Source organism: Mus caroli, unplaced genomic scaffold, assembly GCF_978045245.1.
Source record: "Mus caroli unplaced genomic scaffold, Mus_caroli_1 scaffold_10, whole genome shotgun sequence".
Lineage (NCBI taxonomy): Eukaryota > Metazoa > Chordata > Mammalia > Rodentia > Muridae > Mus > Mus caroli.
Window position 1 is genome coordinate 116,607,361 of NW_028227265.1, and position 17,974 is coordinate 116,625,334.

Genomic DNA, 17,974 nt, shown 5'->3' on the forward strand with positions numbered 1-17,974 from the left:
ATACCAACGCATGTGTTTCAGGTCTGTCTGTTCTGGGAAGCCATTGATCTTCACTCCCACCCTTCAGACATTCCCACATCTCTCTAGGTACAGACTCCATCTCCACATCCTGCAGACAGGCCCCGTTGCCAGACACAGAGCCAGGCAATGTCAGGTGAGTGGCAGCAGTGAGTGAGGTGTGGCCCAAGAGGAGTGAAGGGGGTAAGCCCTTGTGAAGCACACCTGATACCCCTGTGAGTGGAGAGGGGCTGCCTGGCCCAGAACAGCAGTGCCAAGCACCACAGCTCCTGGGGGAGCAGAAGCTCCCTTGGGACAGCTGCATAGGAGTGCCAGTGCTGCTCAGAAGGGGCTGTCCCAGTGGCAGCCTTTCTCAGGCAGTAGCTCAGAGCAGATAGTGAGGCTACCTTGGAGGAGACGATTCTATTGTCGGGGTATCTCTGTGGAATGTAGGCCTCTGCACCCGGAGGGGGCTCCTTGTGTCCCACGTAGATGGTCCGACTGTCCACCCAGTTCTCTTCCCCTGCACACTGTGGGTAGAAGAACACAGTTAGCATGTGCCTGAAGCCTGGAGTGCTGATCTTGCCCACAACACCATCAGGTTGAGACAGAGACCGCCTGCTGATATGGAAGTCCCAGTCCCATCCTGCTCCGTGCTCAAGTACATTCTGATGAGGGTCACATCAGGGGCTCCCAAGTTCCCTACCATGGTCAGACACATGACTGGCTTAGCCCTACGGGTGAGATGGGGCTTCAGTTCTGTAGCAAATTCCCCAGGCAGACACTGACACAGTGAGAGGCCATCTGTGCTCAGAGGGAGGCCCAAAGATCTCTGGGTGCAGGTAGAAACAGGATGAGGCAGGAAGATTGTGCATTTCGAATTGTAGAAAGGAACACAAAATATATGGCCAGGTACTAGGCCCAGAAGACAGGACTGGGTGAGTTCAAGGCCAGTAGAGGTGGTGCCAGGCAGCCCAGAACCTGTGCATCTGCCCCGTTACACTTCCTTCCTAGTTCTCTCTAGTCCTTCAGCATGACCAGTCCTTCTGTTCAGGCGCCTGCTTGCTGGGTCCATGGATCCCTTCCCACTTGTCCCCCAGTGTGCTATGGTACAAGACGCATGCATGGCATACACTCTGCATCACTAGCTTTATTTGTGCAGCAGTCGGAATAAACAGTTCAAACTGCAGCCACATCCCCAGGAGCCAGGCAGGGTGAGTACCACTGCCACAGGAGCCAACTTCCAGCCCTGGGTTAAATGCAGCATGACCACTCCCGGAGCAGTGACTGGTTTCATTCCACAATGAGCCACGAAAGCATTCCCTCATCCCAACTCCACCATACCCAGTGCCCTGAATCCTCTAAGGCACAGTGGTTGCCCAGCAGGCACTATCTTAGTCAGAACAAAGGCCCAGCAGCCCCTCCCAGTAAGAGATGATTTCATGCACAGCCTTTAGTCTCCTGGGAAGGCTGAGGGTAGGGGATGGTGAGCAGTCTTGGTAAGGGCCACATATCCCACGACAGCTGGAGGGCTCCACTCCCTGCTCATGCTCTGACATAAGTTCTATAAACACATGGGAAAGAGAAGACACACAAATCCCTTCCAGTGCTTGGTGAAACTCCCAGAAACCTTCCCACTAAGCTTCAGGAGCAGCCATGAGTCCCCACTGAGAGGCTGGAGTCTGAAGTCACAGCAGGCCTCAGGGGCATCACTTAGAGGGGAACTAGCACCTTCTTGTCCACCCTCAGGAGGAGAGAAGGCTTGGGTGGAAAACACCTGCAAGTGTGTGGAAGAGGAGCCCTGAAGAGAATCCCTGCAGCCACACACGCAGTCCCTTGGGAATCTCGCTCCTCCGAGCTGCTTTGAGGCTCTCAGATCATGCCTCCTAAAAAGGTCTCATCCCCAGACTTGGCTGTGGGTGCAGCTGAGACAGATGCATCAGGTTTAGTGGCTGGGAAAGGCTCAGCTGAGCTGTAGGGAGCTTTCTAGGAAAGGGTTAACCGCAAGGAAGCATGGGCCAAGACACTGAAGGCCAGGCTCTGTTCTCAGTGTGCTAACACGGGCAGTTAAATATTAATTCCTGCTCTTCCTGACCGAGACCGGGAGTCAGAGATGCTCCTAGGAATCACTTGACTGCCTGGGTTTTTAAAAATAAAACCCATAAGCACTTGTCTTTGACCGATGACAAATCGGGCGGCCCACCAGAGGCTCAGATCACAGCAAGAGTGTTAGTAGTCTTGTTCCTTGAGGGTACAAGACTGCTGTTGGGGTTGCGCCCCACCAGAGCAAATGGATACTTACTAGCAACAACTCAAGTCTAGACAAGCCACAGGACCTTGTTCACATGACTAATTAATAAAGTACTAAAAAGTATAGATCAATAAATCTGAGGCATGTGATGCAGACAGCACTTCCATGGATGAGCGAATCCAGGCTCCCTCATGTGTGGCATAGAGCAAACAGAGGGGACTAATAGGTTGGCAGGGAGGTGACAAGGTGGAAGGAAGACATTGACACAGATCACTGTGAAGCAGGCAGAGATCCTGGGAGAGGAGGCAGTAGCTGTGGATACAGTGCCTGAGCCCACAGAGGCCAGTGAACACTTTAGGGGCCGGGCCCAGCCCAGCCCAGCCCAGCCCAGCCCAGCCCAGCCCAGCCCAGCCCAGCCCAGCCCAGCCCAGCCCAGCCCAGCGAGGAAGAGCTGGGAGCCACAGGCTGCCCGCAGCTGCCGAGGGAGCACATCCACTCACTGAGGGAACCCAGTGAGCACTGGTTAGCCTTAACTGCCTTTGCCCAGTACAGCAGAGGCAATGGGATGGGGTCCTGCCAAGATCTGCCCACCATCACAGTTCCTAATGACAGTCTGCACCTCCACTCAAGATTGTGGAAGAGACATTATAAAACAACTCAAACACCGTACTCTGGACTGTGGAAATAATCATCCAGGTTAGCATCTTTGACATATTGGTGCCAGATTAATTTTTAAGGAAAAAAATTAAAATACAGATTTTCCAAATAGTCATTTGTCATTGGTACCTCTTCACTGTGGGCAGTGGATGAAGAGGCAGAAGGCCACCGAACATGCCTAAGGGGTAGACGCCCACTGTCTGTGGTCGAATCTCAATCATGTGACTCATGTGAAGCACAGAGAGGAGCCTACTGGTGTAGCTCACACAAGGAGGACAGGGAGTGTTCCAGAATTCACTCACCAAAGACAAGACCACTCTAACAGGAAGACATCATCCTGCCACCATTCAAAGAAACTGGATGGGGTTTTTAAAAACACCTAAGTACAACTTGTCACCTCCCTTACTCTCAGTTACATCCCATCATCGTGTTCCTGTGTCCCTCCACTCTGCAGCTTCAGCTGGGCCCAGCCCACACGCCATCCCTCTCAAAGTCTCCGGGATCCTCCTCACCTGAGCTGCAGTATGCATCTCTGATAACTGTGGACGGACCACACATCTTTGTTACACAGTCACATCAAAGACCAACGGCAGGCTGCTAGAGCTGTACTGACCACCACGCTCGGCGTGCTCTCCTAGAGAGATCCATGGTCTGGGCAGGGGTTGAGCCCTTCAGGGGAAGCTTATCCACATCTGAGTCTCCACAAAGACCACGGAAAGTTCCTTCTAGTGGGCCTGGTGAAGACTGGAGACTGAGTTTCCATCAAACTGAGCAGGCTCCCCCTGCTCAAACAAAGATGCAAGTGGAGCCCTAAAAACCCACATCTAGTCAACATCTCAATGAGTTCCTACGACTCGCTTTGTTTGAGGAGGCTGGACTTCTCATCCACCCCTGGCCTGCTGTGCGAGAGCACAAGCAGCACTTCCTGCTCTCTTGCTCTGGCCTCAAGCCCGAGGTTACTCGGAACTGGAGTATTCCCAGCATCTGAGGGGCATCACTCAAGCAGGGCTGAAGAGGCTCCCTTGACCACTCCTGTGTAGGCACAGGGCCCGTGCTTTACACACAAACCTCTCTACACTCTTTCTCCAGAACAATCATGAACAGCAGCCATCCTGACAGTGGGTGTGGGGCCCCTGGAACACCCACTAGCTTTGTCTCTTCTGGGAGGGAACCCCAGGCTGGAGGATGGCCTCCACTTCACTCCCAGGGCCGGGATCTGTAGGCAGACCTTGCGGACCACAAAGAGCACCTGTCCAGGGACAATGATGGCCTTGGTACCACACAGGCCTCTGACAGACACATACCAGATTCAGACCTTGCTATGACCACAGGGTAACTATGTCTGTGTGCACTTGTGCATATAGCCTGAGGTTGTGTCATCTCTGTCTCTCAACATAAGCAGTTTCTCAAAGCATCCCTTAGAGAAGTCAGCTTACCACAGGGTATGCTCTCTCCCAAGCCCAGAGATACTTGGGCTTCAGTATGAAGAGACTGATGAGAGAGAGAGAGAGCCAGTTATCATCAGTTATGAAAAGTAAAGGCAGGTCAAGGTCAAAGATGCTCAGTCAAATGGAAGTCACTTGAGAACCTGCCACTGGAGAACACTGGAACTGCCTCCCCTCTCCAGAGACAGTGAAGGTTCTGGGTCCTCTTCAAAGATGAGCAGGGAGATGTGCTGGCAAGCACGACTGTTACTAGCCCAGTTCCCCACTGCACAGCCTACATGCAACCTCAGTGAAGTGACAGTAGCACTTCAAGGTCTGGCAATGCAGCCACGTCCACAAGAAGGGCTGTCTCAGCTCACTGTAAATCTCCTCAGTGTGCTCCTCCTCCTGAACCCCCACCTCCACAGAGTCCTGTCCCGGGGGAAACAAGCCCTGGACCCGACCCAGGACAGAAGAGCTGTGGCCAGGGGAGCACAGAGCAGAGCGCAGGGGAAAGGTCACCGTGTGCCAGCCCTGCCCTCACTTAGGACCCACGCGGGGTAGAGAAGGGGACAGAGCTTATTCTTTGCCTGCGTGGGTCACACAGTCAGACTGGACCTGTGGCCCTCAGAGTCTAAGCAGCGCATACCCAAGGGAGCCAAGCAGGGTGGTATTTCCACTGTAGGAGATGCAACAGGAAACACATGATGACATTCCAGGGTGCCGTCCCTGCAGGCAGCAGGGCAGCAAGCACACACAAGTGTCTCAGTGACCTGGAGCTCCAAGGAGGAAAACATTAGAATGTTCTTGTCAGCTGTTGGGCCCCCGAGCTCAGGCAGGCAAAGCCAGCCACAAAAGGCCAACAGGCACTGGCAAGAGATGCAAGCCAAAGGTGGGAACTCCATGGCTCTGCTGACAGGAAGCAGGCAACATGCCCATGCAGGAATGGCTACCAGGGAGGAGTGGGAGTAGGAGGAAGAGTGAGAAAAAGGGTAAGTTCCCCCATGGAGATCAAAGGCTGTGAATTAGACTGCGGTTACAGCTGCATGACGGGGTGAATGCATACAAATCACTGAACTGCCCTCTTTAGACTGCGGGTCTCCACAAAGCCAGCCCACAGGGTCACCATGTTCTAAGTAGGTGCAGCCTGATTCGAAGGGCTTCTGCTCCTCCCCGCTTGCGTGGACACTATCTCTCTTCTACCACTCAGACGCCAGGCTTCCGAAAAGGCTGTCTTCTCCCAACTACGGTGGAAATTACCAACCTTCTTTAGGTTTAAGCGGTTAGCAGTCTGCTTTTCAGCTACTCTGTTTTGGTTCTGCATCTCTATGGGAGCTGACACATGTGAAGGTCCCTGCCCTCAGAGGAGACTGTGGGACGGGGTTACATGTGGTTATGAGCTGCCAGGAACTGAACTCAGGTCCTCTGCAAGAGTGGCACCATTGAGCCATCCCTCTAACCCTCCCCTCACCAGGTCTAGTTGGCTTTTTGTTTGTTTGTTTTATCTTCTGAGACAGGGTTTCTCTGTGTAGCCCTGGCTGGCCTCAGACTCAGACAGCTACCTGCCTCTGCCTCTGGAGTGCTGGGATTAAAGGTGGTTAGTTTTGAGGGAGGCATTTCACTGAGTTCAGTGGGTGCCCAAGGAGATGCCTAAGTGGAGAGAGGAAGGGAGGCCAGCAGTGAGAGGGTGGGTGGAGGGGCAGCAAAGATCCTTACACTGCCTTGCAAGCTGCGCCAGGAGGAACAACACGCACAGGAACTAAAATCCAGCCAAAGACCAACCCAGTCACAAAGCCCATGTCTCCACAGTCCGCCTTCACTAGTCAGTCTCCAGCTGCCCTGTCCAGCTAGAGAAGTTGGCAAAGGGATGGGGTGTGGGAGGTATGGGGGGGGGAGTTAAATGATATACAGGAAGTCAATCTGGCCACTGTTAGTCACCTAATGGAAGCTTCAAATTTCAGCTGAAACAAACAAACCCACTAACCAAATTATACCATGGTGACAGGACAAACATGTTCCTGAGCTCAATTCCTGATCGATTGACAGAGGCAGTTCCTCCTGAGGACGATGCTTACTTTTATAGGTATCCAATGGCAGTCTGCTGTGGCGTCTGCTTATAGCTGTAAATGGCAAACTCCCCTGTGCAGGAGTCCCAACACAGCATGCACGTAGGTCAGAGTGGTGTCCCGCCTGCACCTGTCCCTCACAGTCACATCCTGGGATGAAGACCCCATGCCCCCCGTGTGCCCTCTGTCTCCCAGAATCCGGGTCAGTGCCTGTGAAAACCTTTTCCTTCTCTAAGGGGAGAGGGAGTTCTTCATTCTGGGGTGGCAGGATTCCCTTAGGTACAGTAAGTACAAATGCAGCTCTCAGGAGGCCCAGTGCCCTGGCCCAGCCTCTCCTGTCTAGGCCTGTGGCCAAGGTCCAAGGTGCTCAGTGAGAGGAACCCAACAAGCCCACTCAAGGCCCAGTGCTATCAGGGTGGGCTCCCTCTGCTTCTCTGTAGCTCTGCACTGTGGAAACACAGGAAACAGAAACCCCAAATCCACCCACCACAATCATCAGCACCGACTTTCCTTCTGGCTATTTGCAAGGCTCATGGGGCATTTCTCTGCTATGAACATGGTTTCTAAACATAAAATCATTTAGATCAGAAAAGTATACTGACTGCTCACCTGATTTGGAAAATAGTCAATCTGAAAACCATTAAACACTCACTGCCCAAGCCATATCTTCCTGGACCCAGAACCAAAATAGAAATAGAAATTGTAGCCGCAAATGACTTTGGATTGCTCTGGGTTTGCCTGACCCTGCACAGCAGAAGCAGCAGCAGCCTGCACCGAGCTTCTGGGAGCTCTAGTGGTATTGTCAGGGGTCAGCGGGGTGACAGAAGAGCTACACAGAACGGCAAGCATGCTGGGATAGGAATGGTTTTCAAGCAACAAGACAGCTCCAGGGGAACTGCACTTGGCCAAGATAACCAACTGCCTCCTAAGATTGACACGGTGGATGAATGGAGGGCCTGACTGCTGCATGTGCAAACTGGCTGCAGCTTCCCTCTAGCCTTGGGTAGGAGGCTGGTGACTGTGCAGGGAGTGGACAGGCTGCCCTGGGGTACATCGAAGCTTCCCACATTGGCCCCAAGTGACTCCTAAGAAAGCACTGACTGCTTAATCACAGCCTCTACACAAGCACAACAGAGCCTCCACCATTGCTAACTGAACCACAACAGAGCCCCCGTTATTGCTAACTGAACCACTACAGAACCCCCGTTATTGCTAACTGAACCATGATAGGGTCCCTGGCACTGCTCTCTGAGAAAAGTTGACAGCAACTGCAGGCCTAGTGTCAGAAAATTGGGGGCTGTTTTAACCATGTATGTAAATGAGTGTCTCTGGGCCACATGCCTGTAGTAAGCATGTTACTAATAGTATGTCCATATGACTGTGTCTCACAAACACGTGCTCTCCCCAACCTCATGGACACAGAGCCTCATTTGGGTCAGCTGCCTGCTGGGTGAGCAGGGAGAGGGCACTAGAGGATGATGAGCTCCGGTCAGAGGTCAGAGCTGAGGCTGGGGCTTTACCCTCTACGGTCAGGAGAGAGACCGCATTGACACTGGCCAAAGGGGAAGGTTTTGGCGGTTGTGATGCCTGATTATCTGTAGATAACATAGACGCTGGTTCTGTTACCTAGAGTCTGGGCCTCCAGTCTTGTGGCCTCTGTCCTCCTGGCCTCAGAGCAGAGATGGATTAGAGCCTAGAAGACTGGTACTGGCAGTGCCCTTGCCTGAGGTCAGAAGCAGTCCTATCCAATGCCTGCCAGGTATGGGTGGTGATGGAAAGCCAAGGGCATAGGAGGAGGTAGAAGGAAATGTTACCAACATCCCCACATACAAACCTGCCCACATACCAGCCAACACACTATACCCAGATCTTCCTGTCCTTAGTAATGATGTAGCTAATAGGACTCGGCACAGAGAAACGGACCTAGTGTGTGGTCTGGTAGGAGATGCCGCTCTGAAAGCAGCAAACTTGGTCAGGTGTGAGACCCACACTAGGCATCCCAAAGCCACAGCCACCTGTCCTGAATGGCCAGGCATGAGAACCAAGTCCTCTGTATTTACCTCCCACAGCTGATTCCCTCCTCCTAGAGAGGAATGAGAGGGAAAGCTCAGCAAATGTGTCCAAACTCAAACCCAGAAGCTCAGTGTGGGTACACATGTGAGCTTTAAAACACCGAAATTATATACCTTCCAATTGCACTGTGGGCATATTTACAAAACACTGGATATATATCTAATGAAGACAAGGGCAGGGCTGAGTCAGCGATTACAAAACAGTTTATAGTGAAAATACACATGGCTGACAACACACAGTGACTGCTGACAGCTCAGCAATTACCAACAAAACCCTGAGAATCTGAAGCTCAGGCGCCACCTTGGGGACCACACTGTACTAAGACTGGGACCGAGCCTCAGCTTTGAGGGTTGCCACCATATAGGCCTGATGGCCACACCACGGGCTACAAGCCAGGTTGAGCAGACAGGAACTCTAAGCAGGTTTGTGCAGCCTCCAGCCCTGAGGCAACTCTGAGAAAAACTACTCTTAGGGCTGGCATAAAGATATATATAAAGGATGGAAAGGGAAGCAAACAATCCATACTCGGTGACGCCTTGGGAGGGGAAACTGCAAAGCAGATGTGAGCACAGAAGGCGCTGCACAGGGAGCAAAGACCTAGAAGTTAAGTTAAGCAAGACTCTGGCTAACACCACCAACCTCCACAGCATGGTGATGACCTAGCATAGCCCAGGACCACCTCAGGCTATGTGCTCATGTCTGAGGGACACCAGCAAAGTGTCCCCTGTCCTGGCTCAGCTCTGCAGAGGAGCCTTGTCCCTTTCCAGAGCCAGTTCCCCACATCCTGGCACCCACACTTCTTCCTTCAGGTGGCATGTCACTGAGTTGGGTGCAGAGAGTTCATACTCACATGTAGCCTGGCACATGGGAGACCAATGGTGGTACAACTATGCTCTGAGTGCAGAAGCCACAGACTAGTTAAGCAAACACACCTAAAAGCCTCTCCCAAGCCTCCATGATGAGACAGACGTGGTACTGACAGACAGGGGAGACAGAGCTCAGGAAGGAAAGGCAGTAGCCAAAGAGAGTGCACTCGGTGCACCAACCATTAGACACCAGGCTGCCAAGTGGACAGTGGTCTGCATGTAAGAACCAAGGGATACAAAGCACCCCTAGCAGTCCTTATGTTGATAGTATGGTGTAGAAGTGGTTAGGACATATCACAGTTCATCTACATTTACTGCATCTGTAACTGTGGTGTGAGAACACTCACACAGCAGGTAAGGCTGGTGACAGTTCACTCAACAGGGAAGATGTCTACAGCTCCAAAGGTCCTGCATAGATACCATGGCTGTGGTGGGCTAACTGGACTTTCTGGACTCTCTAAAAGATAAGCAGTTACATATCTTCCCCCATAGGACCCCCCCTCCCCACCGCTGCCTTGATGCATACTCTGTGTTATGGGTCGCAGACAGCATACCTTTGTTTCTCAGAGGACACTTGCCGCACATGTTCTGCTCCCTCTGTCTCATCTGCCCACAGACATCAGACTCGAGGCTCAGTGCACTGAAGTGAGAAGCCAGGAAGGAAAGGTCTGTGTGATGTCCCCTCCCACTTCCACAGAGCATCCCTATCAGAGAGAAACTGAAGAATACAGTCCCAAGTCTCTGACCTCAGGCATGTCGCCAGGGTAGCCATACCCATACATGTGTGGCCATGGTTCAGACAACATCCCTTTCCCTTTGCATGCTGTCCTGGGTTGGTAGGTGGGTGGGGAGCTGGTAAAAGAGGTCCCCATGACAAAAGTATTCCCCCTTTAAGGAGACAGGAAGTACTCCTCAGGGTAAAGAGGCAGCTGTGCCTACCACTACCTTCCCAAGGATCTTATCATCAGAAATGCCCTCCAGTGCCCACAAACATAACAGTGCATCTCCAAAGTAACAGTGTATCTCTAAAGTAACAGTGCATCTCTAAAGTAACAGTGCATCTCTAAAGTAACACTGTGTGTCTCTAAAGTAATAGTGCATCTCTAAAGTAACACTGTATCTCTAAAGTAACAGTGCATCTCTAAAGTAACACTGTGTGTCTCTCAAGTAATAGTGCATCTCTAAAGTAACACTGTATCTCCAAAGCAACAGTGTATCTCTAAAGTAACAGTGCATCTCTAAAGTAACAGTGCATCTCTAAAGTAACAGTGTATCTCTAAAGTAATAGTGCATCTCTAAAGTAACAGTGTATCTCTAAAGTAACAGTGTATCTCTAAAGTAACAGTGCATCTCTAAAGTAACAGTGTATCTCTAAAGTAATAGTGCATCTCTAAAGTAACACTGTGTATCTCTAAAGTAACAGTGTATCTCTAAAGTAACACTGAATCTCTAAAGTAACAGTGCATCTCTAAAGTAACAGTGCATCTCTAAAGTAACACTGAATCTCTAAAGTAACAGTGCATCTCTAAAGTAACAGTGCATCTCTAAAAAGTAACACTGTATCTCTAAAGTAACAGTGCATCTCTAAAGTAACAGTGTATCTCTAAAGTAACAGTGCATCTCTAAAGTAATAGTGCATCTCTAAAGTAACACTGTATCTCTAAAGTAACAGTGCATCTCTAAAAAGTAACACTGTATCTCTAAAGTAACAGTGCATCTCTAAAGTAACAGTGTATCTCTAAAGTAACAGTGCATCTCTAAAGTAATAGTGCATCTCTAAAGTAACACTGTATCTCTAAAAAGTAACACTGTATCTCTAAAGTAACACTGTGTATCTCTAAAGTAACAGTGTATCTCTAAAGTAATAGTGCATCTCTAAAGTAACACTGTATCTCTACAAAGTAACACTGTATCTCTAAAGTAACAGTGTATCTCCAAAGTAACTGTGTATCTCCAAAGTACTCTCACGCCTGAGGTGCACTGTTGGGTTCAGCTGAGGCAGGGGCATTCACGCCTACTAGTGAACATGGTAACCACTGCTCCTGAGATATGAAGCTCAGCACCAAGAAAGGAAAGGTTACACTCAGGCCTCCATGTTCTCTTAGCTGGCTGGAATTTGGCAGCACCCATGTAAGCTGGCCAACTGGATCTGCTCTGAAGTAAGTATGTGTTTCAGTCAGAATGAACACTTCAAGACCATGATTCACCATGAAAATATGACAAAATGTTTGTTTACCATGAAAGTATGGCTAAACATCTCTTCCTGTGTTTGAAGTTCACTTAAGAAATGCCAGCACTTTCCTCTTCCTTCTCAGGACTATTTCTTAATCTTGATGCAGTCATACAAGCACACTTGAGGTATGCCAATCAAACAAGGAACGGGCCAAATGACTTGCATGGAGGGTGATGAAAGGGGATGGGGAGAAAGGTACCGCCTAGTGAGCCTGCAGTTCTGGGAAGGACGCAGAGTCACAGACGAGGTGCCCTGCGGTGCCCTGGGGCTCACTCTCTCCCAAGCAGCCCACTCCCTCAGGAGTACCATCCTGGAGTCGGTCCTGCTTATGTGGCTCCATGGCTACCTCTTTGCCAGGTGGGGTTCAGGCCAGTGGGAGGAGCACACAAGTCAGACATACTTATAGGGCAGGAACACTCACACCATGCACAGACCTCTTCTATTCAGTGGCTTCTTCCCTCAAGAAGCAGGAGACCACAGGGAGGCAAATGTGTCCATGGCTTCTACAGAAACCTTCTCTGCTGAAGGGGAGGGGGCATCTGGGTCAAGACTTGCTCAGTGCATAACCAGACGAGGCAATGACAGACTTCTTCTTTCCAAAGAAAGTCCTGGATGTCAGCTCCACCTAGGTCTTAGCCGATGCTTTCCCTCAGTGCAGATGAGGCTACCTGGTCAGAGCACCCACAAAACTTGGAGGAACTGTCCTCCTGGGAGGCCTAAGGCCCACACATCCAGAACACATGTAACAGCGTGGGGAAGGGCCACACCTCCTCAGTAAGGAAACATCAGACACACAGGCACTCACTCCTCACTGCTGCCCTCCACCATAGCCTATGGGTGAGAAGACAGCAGGAGGGCCTACCTCACAGAGAAGGTCAGAGAACAGAGCCACAGGCCCGCAGATGCACCCACCTCCCTCCCTCAGAGGTTAAAGAATATCAGTCCACATGGTGACATTCATTACCTTGCAACCAGAAACCAGCAGCTATCACACTGGAAGCCCAGAGTGAACAAGGAACACAGCTGAGGATGTCCTTGCCTGCGCAGGGTGGAGATGGAAGAGGCTGGAGCCACTGGGTAGAGGTCAGCCAGAGAACCACAAGAACAGGGCTAAGCTGGGCTCAACAGATGAGCTATCCCTTACCTGCCCCCGTCACACAGGTGGCAAGCCAACTCTTCAGCAAAACACTGCCCCCAGGGTAGAGTTGATCCAGTTAGGGTTGTCAGTGGTCAAGGATGGGGTCAATGGAGGGCTAGTCCGGGCTCGGCTCTCTTTAGGGTTCACTCTGCACTGACACTGCAGGGATCATCTGTGGTCCGAGACGCCTTCTAGCTCTAGGCCTCAGGTCCTGACAGTCTCCTGGCTGGGGCTCCTGTGTCATGGCTGGCACCTGTGGGGCCAGCTTCTCATTTTCTCTGAGCCCTGTGGCTTTGTCAGGCTCCTACACATATCACCTATGACCAGCCTCCCCTCTCCCCTTCTGAGTAGACTCTGTGGCTTCCACTCTCACCTGCCACTGGGGAGCAGCTGCCTCATCTGAAGGACAAACAGGAGCTGGGAGTACAGATGGGTGGACACCTAGGGAAACATCCAGGCTAGGTGAGCACTGCATGCAAACACTCCTGGGACCTTGCCATAGGCAGCCTTCAACACGGGCCTGTGGGTGCTCCTAACTCCCATGTGCCTCAAACAGACAGAAACAGGAAGCCAGGCTCCTCCCGGGTGAAGACTGCTTTCTGTACATGTTGGGATGGGCAGTGGTATACCCTGCTGCCAGGCTGCTAGGCATATTCTGAGGACAGTAGCTCAGTGTCACACCCTAGCAGGGTCTTTCCTAGGCCTTGGTAACCCTCAACAAGACCCAACACCCACACCAGAACTGGGAACCATATGCCTGCTACAGCTGTGTCCCTGGGAACATAGTGTGCATGAAACTCGGCTGAATTGGACTTCTGCTTTATGTGTGACTTGAGTTACCAGCTCAGGACAACTCTAGCACAGATGATTCTCGGTACATCAGCTGATCCTAACACCATGAGATGTCATATGTCCCAGTCCTGCCATTCAAATGCCAACTGCCCTGATGCCCAGCCCAAGGCACCCTGAGCATCAGAGCTCCCACATCAGGGCAGGGCTGCCCTGGCTCGGAGGATAACCCACAAGGAGAAGGTGAGCAGCCCCTGCTGGGCGGCTCTGCTGACTAACACGCCCCATTGTTCCTTCCAGGATCCCATAAGGAACAGGGGCAAGTGCGCTGAGGAAATGGCTGTGGGTCACTCTGGAGTCTTCCTGTGAGTCGTCCTCAGAGGCCTCAGGACGTGCAGACCTCCACCCAGGGAAGAGGGTAAGTAGTTATGAGGGATGGAGATACACCTCAACAGAGTTTGGAAGGCAGCTGGGTCTATGAGGCTGTTTCCATGGAAACAGGCAAGTATGGATAATACAACTGGTTTACCCTACTGAAATGGCTGAGAGGGGTTTTAGGTAAGGTAGAGAATGTACCCACAGTACCAAGTGCATCCCGCTACATCTTTCTCCTGCCATTTCTAGTAATGGGGCTTCCACACTGGCAGCTCCCGGCCTGGGAATTCTGCTCGCCACCATGGAACAGGGATCTATCAGGGATCCATCTGAATTAGAGTCCACCTTTCACTATGGAGAAGGTAGGGCTGGAGGGGCCTAGGTTTAGGACGCATCAGTATTTCGGCAGAAACAAGAATGTCCCCAGAACTTAGCTGCTGGTCCAGCTGGAAGGGCTTTCAGCATTGCTGGACACCTGTTCCTGAGGGCGTGGCAGGCAAGGCTCTGTTTCTCAGACTCCTCCTTACAGCTAAGGGCGACCTCTGTCCCGAGTAACCAAGGTAAAGAGTCCCAAGATTTTTCTAAGATGTTTTGTTTTATTCTGTCAATACCTTTTGAGATTGCAAAGCTATCTGGGCCTGGTGATGGACACCTTTCACCTCAGGAGTCTCAGAGGCAGGAGGATGAAAAGTTGGGCTGTGTGAGTTGAAGGCTAGCCTGGGCAACTTACTTTGTCTCAAATTAGAAGAAGAGAAAAAAAAAAAAAGCAGGCTGGGAATGCTCAGGGTAGGGCATTTGCTTAGTGTATGTAATCCCGGGTTCAATCTCTACAACTGAAGGAAGGGAGGGAAAAGGGAGGGAGAATTGATTGCTACAGGTTTAAAATGGACTAAACTGACAGTTGCTTCCCCAAGAGGTGAGTGGCCCTCACTTCCTACCTTAGTCTGAGCTGTACGCAGCACACAGACCAGCTTTACCCTTAGGGGCCCCGCCCGTCCCCCCATGGCAGGGATGTTTGCTGCTCCAGACAACATGGCGAGGCACCAGACCAGGGGCAGGGAAGTGAGAGCTCTCAAACAAGTCTCTGGTTTTCTCAACCTCAGGGACAGGAAGAAAGCTGGTCCCAGGGAGGCTACAGGCCACAGGGTCTGAGCTGCATCAACCTTTAGGAAGGCTCTTCCACAAACTGCATCCTGCTAGAGCACAATGAACAAACGTGCATGTTATAGCTCCATCTAGCCATTCCCTTGCACACAGCTGTAGCTGGAGGTCACTGTTGCAGTGATGGAGACTGCTTGGCAAGGACACATGAATCAAGACAAGAAGGACCGTTTCTGGCTAGTGTGACATCCACAAGATGTCTGACAGTTTCTCCAACAGGCTTGAAGCTTCTGTGTAGATGGAGGTGGGCTCTCCAGCACCTGCCAAAAAGGGCAGATTAGCCCCATGGATCGTTACACAGCAGCCTTGGGGAAGGTCCAGCAGTGGCTGCCCTGAGGCTAGCCTCTCAGAGCAGAGTACCCAACCTCAGACACCATATTTCAACTCAGGTGCTCACTTCCCAACTTCAGGGATGGTGGGAAAACACCACACAGAGGTCCAGCATCTGTACCCAAGAATCCAAACCGTGCCAGGCAACAGTCCTGCCAGAGAGCGTGTACTGGCTGACTGCATGTGTCTGATCCAGGGCCTTGGGAGGTCATGCACCTCAACACACGGACAGGGAGAGGACCCCTAGGAGAGGAGGCTGAGCAGTCAGTGAAGGAACCTAGACAGCAAGAGGAAAATGAGGACAAATGGACTGCCACATCTGCCAGGGTGGCACAGTCAAATACAAAAAGGAAGGGCTTAGGCCTACTTACAAACCCAGTGTTTGAAGTCCTATATTACACGTCCTTGGTGAAGAAAAAACTCGCCAAGGGCCAAGCTCCCACTCCCCCCTGGCAGAGCACAAATGCTAACACCATTTGGGGTCTTGTTTTGTTTTGGGTACTGTTGGGGGATGCTGGAAATGGGGTCTCACTATGCAGACGAGGCTGTCTTCAAACCCACAATTCTTCTAAGTCTCCGAGAGCTCAGATTATAGGCCTGTGCCTCAAGTGCCTTCTGAGAACTGCCAGGACTGGCCAGCGAGATGGCTTAGTGGGTAAAGCAGCTGCAGCCAAGCCTGATGACCTGAGTTCAATCTCCCACGTGGTAGACAGGAAGTAACTTCTGCAAGTTGTCCTCTGACTTCCACAAGCATACACATAATAAATAAATATAATCAAATAAAAAAATTACAGTGCTGGAGAGATGGCTTAGCGGTTAAGAGCACTGACTGCTCTTCCAGAGGTCCTGAGTTCAATTCCCAGCAATGACATGGTGGCTCACAACCATCTGTAATGGGATCCAGTGCCCTCTTCCAGTGTTTCTTGAAGTCAGTATCAGTGTACTCACATATATACAATAATAAATCTTTTAAAAAGAATTACAACACAGCAAATGGAGCTGCTGCCCCTGGTCTCTCTGTTACACTTTCACCCTGTCCCACAAAGCTCAGCCATCCTATAGTCTGAGTATGCCTCACCATGCTGTTCTGTCTGTCTACAGCCGGGCTAGACTGTGTCGACACTCTTGTTCACCTATGTGGCCTCACCTCTGTGCATGCTGGGATGCTGTCAACAAGTATTACATTTATATCAACAGGAAGGAGATAACAGCTTATCTGCATTGATAAACACACAGGGCCATTCCTTTCAATCAGTGTCCAATACTGCATAGCAGCAACAGATGACTTGTTTGCACAACCCTAATAGATCTATCCATGTCTTCTCTCCTTCCCCATTTGCAAACAGTGCTATATACAGAGGCTTCTAGGCTTCACTAGCTAACAGATGCAGACTAGTAGCCTTAGGAATGGTGAGTGACATTCTGTACACACCTCCATGCAGGGCCAGAAGACTTGGCCCCCCGCACTCACATGACACTTGCCGCTGTTATTCTCTGGCCCCGATAGCAAGCCTCACTGTTGTCCTGTCTGACCAGCTCTTACTACTGTGGGCATCCTACCATTCATTGACATTTTGTGCACATGTGTTCACATGTAAACACATGTTTGGATGCACCTGGAGGTCCAGAATATATTTTTTGAAATAGTCTCTCTGACCCTAGGGAGCCTGCCTATTCAGCTATCCTGGCTGGCCAGCATGCCCCGGGCCCTGCGTGTCTCTGCCACCACAGCACTGGGGATACAGGCACACTGCAGCCAGGCTTCTTCTGTGGGTCTCTCAGGTCCTCTCCCTTGTACGGCAGGCACTTTCCCAGTGGAGCTATCTTCTTTCCTTTGCTTTTTCTGTTTGGTTTCCCTTTTCTCAAGGGGCGTAGAAGGTTCTTTACAGCTTACTGGAAGCCAGGTACTGCAATAAGGACAGCACTTTAGTGTCTGGTGGCTCATCGGAGGTTTACATTTGATGACTTGGAATTACCAAGGTTTCAGAAAACACGTCTGATATCTTCACAGTTCTAAAGGGAGAATGATCAACTTCTTGTTCTCAGAAGATATGGACTTAGAGATTGTCTGACCGGTTGACTGCCTGACCTCATCAATGAGGGACCCTGTGGTAAACTGAAGTGACCTACTAAAAATGGGGTTTGGATCTGGATCCTTAATCAGAGCTGCAAGGGTCAGACACCCCTCCCATATGACCAGACTAAGAGAGTGAACCAAGCTAGAAGAGAGAAGGTTTCACAGACTCAATCACAGGAAACTATCCACAACAGGATGCTATCTGCTACACTCTCCATTTTCCTCCAGGGACTATGCCAGCAAGGCATGAAAGACAGGCTCCTACACAGAACATGGTGGAAGGTCACCCTACGACCTGAAAGCACTCACAGGGGCTGAAGACCAAGCTGTCAGGAGTCCCCTGGCTGCTGTAGCTTCCTGTGCTACATGGCTATAGAAAATCAGACCCAGAGCAGGCCACTAAATCCAACTGTGGCCACATTCACTGGGTACAAACAAGCTGTTCTGAGTCCCACACCCTGTAGAATGAACAAATTCAAGTTAATTCTGGGAAAATTGCCTCTCATTTTTCGCAGGCCACCATATTTCAAACCTCAG

General features: G+C 50.9%; 1 protein-coding gene across 6 annotated transcripts in view; it reads right to left on the reverse strand.

Annotated features, from left to right (window-relative positions):
* The window catches only part of Atp11a (ATPase phospholipid transporting 11A), a 129,860-nt gene that overhangs the window by 62,215 nt on the left and 49,671 nt on the right, over positions 1-17,974 (reverse strand). For all 6 annotated transcript variants that reach the window (XR_015048694.1, XM_085844203.1, XM_085844204.1 and 3 more), the window contains exon 2: positions 405-527. Coding sequence is in view for 5 of the 6 variants with exons in the window: in XM_085844203.1 (XP_085700329.1) it covers positions 405-527 (123 nt within the window). In the remaining variant the exon portion in view is untranslated. The remainder of the gene's footprint in view (positions 1-404; positions 528-17,974) is intronic.